Source organism: Oncorhynchus clarkii, chromosome 18 (genome assembly GCF_045791955.1).
Source record: "Oncorhynchus clarkii lewisi isolate Uvic-CL-2024 chromosome 18, UVic_Ocla_1.0, whole genome shotgun sequence".
Lineage (NCBI taxonomy): Eukaryota > Metazoa > Chordata > Actinopteri > Salmoniformes > Salmonidae > Oncorhynchus > Oncorhynchus clarkii.
Window position 1 is genome coordinate 41,238,119 of NC_092164.1, and position 3,566 is coordinate 41,241,684.

The 3,566-nt window shown below is 41.4% G+C and overlaps 1 protein-coding gene across 1 annotated transcript; it reads right to left on the reverse strand.

Annotated features, from left to right (window-relative positions):
* Positions 1 to 408: 408 nt before the first annotated feature.
* Positions 409 to 2,617, reverse strand: LOC139372644 (ras-related and estrogen-regulated growth inhibitor-like protein). The gene is made up of 4 exons (XM_071112420.1): positions 2,437 to 2,617; positions 2,175 to 2,228; positions 1,940 to 2,016; positions 409 to 1,769 (listed from the first exon to the last, which is right to left on the reverse strand). The coding sequence occupies exons 1-4, from the start codon at positions 2,549 to 2,551 to the stop codon at positions 1,353 to 1,355; spliced, it is 663 nt and encodes a 220-aa protein (XP_070968521.1). The 5' UTR covers positions 2,552 to 2,617; the 3' UTR covers positions 409 to 1,352.
* Between the last annotated feature and the right edge of the window lie 949 nt (positions 2,618 to 3,566).

Here is a 3,566-nt window from a genome sequence, read left to right on the forward strand (position 1 = left end):
ATGGCTTTGAAGGCAGAGCTGATGTGCCAGTGCGTCAGGGTGATTGACTGCATTTCCCTTGTAGTTGACCTTGGTTAGGAGGTCAACGTTGATGGGGGCTGGCTGCTGTCCCCATAATGAGTCTATAGGATTAGGTTTGGTAAACTCAGTCCTGCAATCTTGGCGCTGCATTGACAGAATGAGATGTTTTAAGAGAGCACTAAAGGATTTCTCTCTCCGAATAACCTTGGAAACGTTCGTTGAGATTTGTCAGCAATTTGTTAAGCATCCAGGGAGAGGAGTGAGATGTGACTTGGTTAATCTTTACCTCTAGTTGGATTGTGAGAAGATGTTCCCCTCTTACAGCACGTTAAAGATCACCAGCATGGCTTGACATTGTGTTTGGAAAAAGAAAAATATAGACTTCACTTAAGCATTCATTTCACATTTTATTATGAAATTGTACAACCAAATTCTGTATTATGTAAACTTTGTACAGTTAAAGTAATGACTTGTATAACAAACATGACTTCAGTTGTCATAATTCATGAAAAGTTACCAAAAAAAAAACATGATAGAATCAGTAGGCTATTGAAATAGACATGTTTGTCCACTGCATTAACACCCCTATGAAAAAGTCAAGTAGGCCTCGGCATTCTTCAAAGACGTGAAATGTACAGCACTCTCAGACAAATAGATGGTATTGACATTAATGTACAGAGAATGGTCCCCCACTGGCTGACCTTTCAAAACACCTTAAAAGGTGTGATTGATGTAGGTGCCGTGGATGGAAACGCAGCAAAACTACTGGAGTCTAAGGGAGCAAATGTAATGATCACACCATTATAATGCTACACATTCACTTATCTGTCTTGCATAGACTGTCAATAGTCCAAGGGATTGTGCCAATGATAAGACCAAGCAGACCTCACCTGTAGAACATTCTGCATGCTTATACAGATTTGTGAAGAGAAATAAGTTGTCTATTGCACATAGATTCTCCACAATACTTCTTCCAGGAATTTAAACAAGAACCCTTCTGCTTTACAGTTGGCAATTGTATCTCATGTTGCAAGGCAATCTAACAAGTTGGCAATTTAAGGGCATTTTTCTGCTACTTTAGGCCACCTGACCTCTGACACAAATAAGAGTACTGAATCCTGTCAGTTTGATAGGATTTGATTGTCAATCATCTCATTCGAGTAACAATCCAACCGGCTTGAGTTCAGTTAGGCCTAAATCATAGAGCTGTGCATGGACCTATTCCAATATGGAAACATAACCATCCTTTTTATGCACGGACAAGTCCTGGGCTGTTTAGATGCAGAACTACAGTAACACCTCAACGTCTCTCGTATTCAGCTATATTGGAACTACTCAGTCCTCTTCCTTCCAAAAACGGCGGACATGCTTCTCACAATACCCTTGATCCCAGCTGCCCCCTTCTTGAGCGCCCTCGCCTCTCGGATAAGGTCGAGCAGTTCGTGAAATACCAGTTGTACCTCGTGGTATGTCTCCGCTACAGAGATCTCAAAGAAGCCACAGTCCGTGGAAAGAGCGAGGAGGCGTCCTTCCTCGCTGGAGACAGTGCGGCGATGCTGGAGGTCACGTTTATTGCCCACGATAATGATGGGATGGGCTCCGGGGAACTTGCTTTTGGCTTGCTGGATGCGCTGCACCTGTTGCCGCACCACGTTGAAGCTGGCACGGTCACATATGCTATAAACCAAAATGAAACCGTCCGCCCACTGGAGTTGTCTGTCGCTGATGTGTCCCTCGACCTCACCATTCTAAAACACATGAAGATAAAATACATGTATTTAGTCAACCCTTTAGCCTCCTTGTTGAATAGAAATACGCCAGTATGCTCTGCCTGTTTGAGTAACCACTAATCAAAGTCTGTCGTTACCATTATAAAGCTATTATCACGTAGCCTAAATTATTTAGAATGTTCTTTCACCTGGGGGCAAAGCGAATCCCAGATATTAAAGCTGATCTCCCGTCCTTCTATTCGGTCAGTGTGACTGTAGATAGATTCTGTAAATGCAAAACAAATCCGAACCATTTATATATAAACGCAGCAGTGCGTCAGGGTGATTGACTGCATTTCCCATATGGTTTGATCTACTGTAACCTATTGATTTGATGGTAATTGTATAATTATCAATGGATCAAGTCAAAAGACCAACACATACCAATATCGCCGTATTCGCCGATAAACCTTCTAGTGAGAAACCGCACCGTGAGAGCTGAGGACACAACATTGCGTAATTAATGAGACATGTTGATCAGTAAAATGTATTACACCAGGAAATCCATTTCACATTGCATTTGGCCGTCATAACTCCTGTCTACATTCAACGATCACAAAAAAAGTCCCTCTTCACCGTGCACAGACTGTCAACGTCATGAATAAAAGTGCAATTCAATTTTAAGGATTCATTCAACTATGCTCACCAGATTTACCGACGCTTTCAGCTCCAAGTAGTAAGACATTAGCCTCCACCTTTTGCTGACTTCCTTCCATCGTTTTGCTGTAGTGGCGAGTTGGCTGGTTTACTTGGACAACCATTTGTTAAAAGGGCGCAGCGGTTTCCGTGGCTCTGCTCAACGTGTAGGATACACAAAGTGAACTCCCTCGGATTGTGCGGTCTAGCAATTTATAAAGGATAGGCGGGCCCTGTTCGCTGATGGACAAAAAGTATGGGCCAATGAGGACTGTGCGCCTGTCTGCGGCCAACGCGCTTCGTCTCGAACGACGTGCCAGGGATTAAAAACACAATAGCATACATTACTAACCTTCAAATGTATCGATTTTATCTTCACCATTGTTTTTGGAGTTTAGTTATTAAATGGACACAAATTAATTAAGCATCATTTTGGGATTAACAGAACAATCTATACCAAAAAGGCAAAAACTGCGTGTAGATGCTAAAATAACCTGCAATTAATAGTTATCCCACCCCGTAGACATAAGAGCAAAGACGTATAGAGCTTTTTGAACCTACATGATGGGGGAACCAACATTATGCATTGTCAATACACTGATGACCAATGCCACCTGCTGGTGGTAATATTATGGACATTTCTACTTTACCATGGTCCTGTTTGAGTAGTGCCCAGTAAGATTTTCACCGAGTTATGACATTTACCAAACTTGATCAAGACAAAATCATAGAGATAAGATGCACATAAGTATTTATTGTAAATAGACAAAAAGGTGAATTAAACCCCAAAAGCCAAACCATGTGCAACATTGTTTATCCCTCGTGTAAAAATCAACTTTGTAACAAACTAGTTGGCACCCTTGCACTTCTCAATTAATTCCCCATTTCTTCAAAAAATAGTTTGAAATTGAGAACTTTGTCTCCAGACCTTGGATTTGCAACATTCTAGAACCCATTGTATTTTTGCAAACTACTAATTTAGAAAATAAAAACAATTGGCAGACAAAATTACAGCCTTTGGCCAACTGCAGACAAACACTTCTTGTACCATCAATGAGCTTGCTGCACCTTCCTACTGGCAATTTGTCCCACTTCACAGCAAACTGCTCTTATTCTTCCAACTGCTATTTTCAGCTCTTA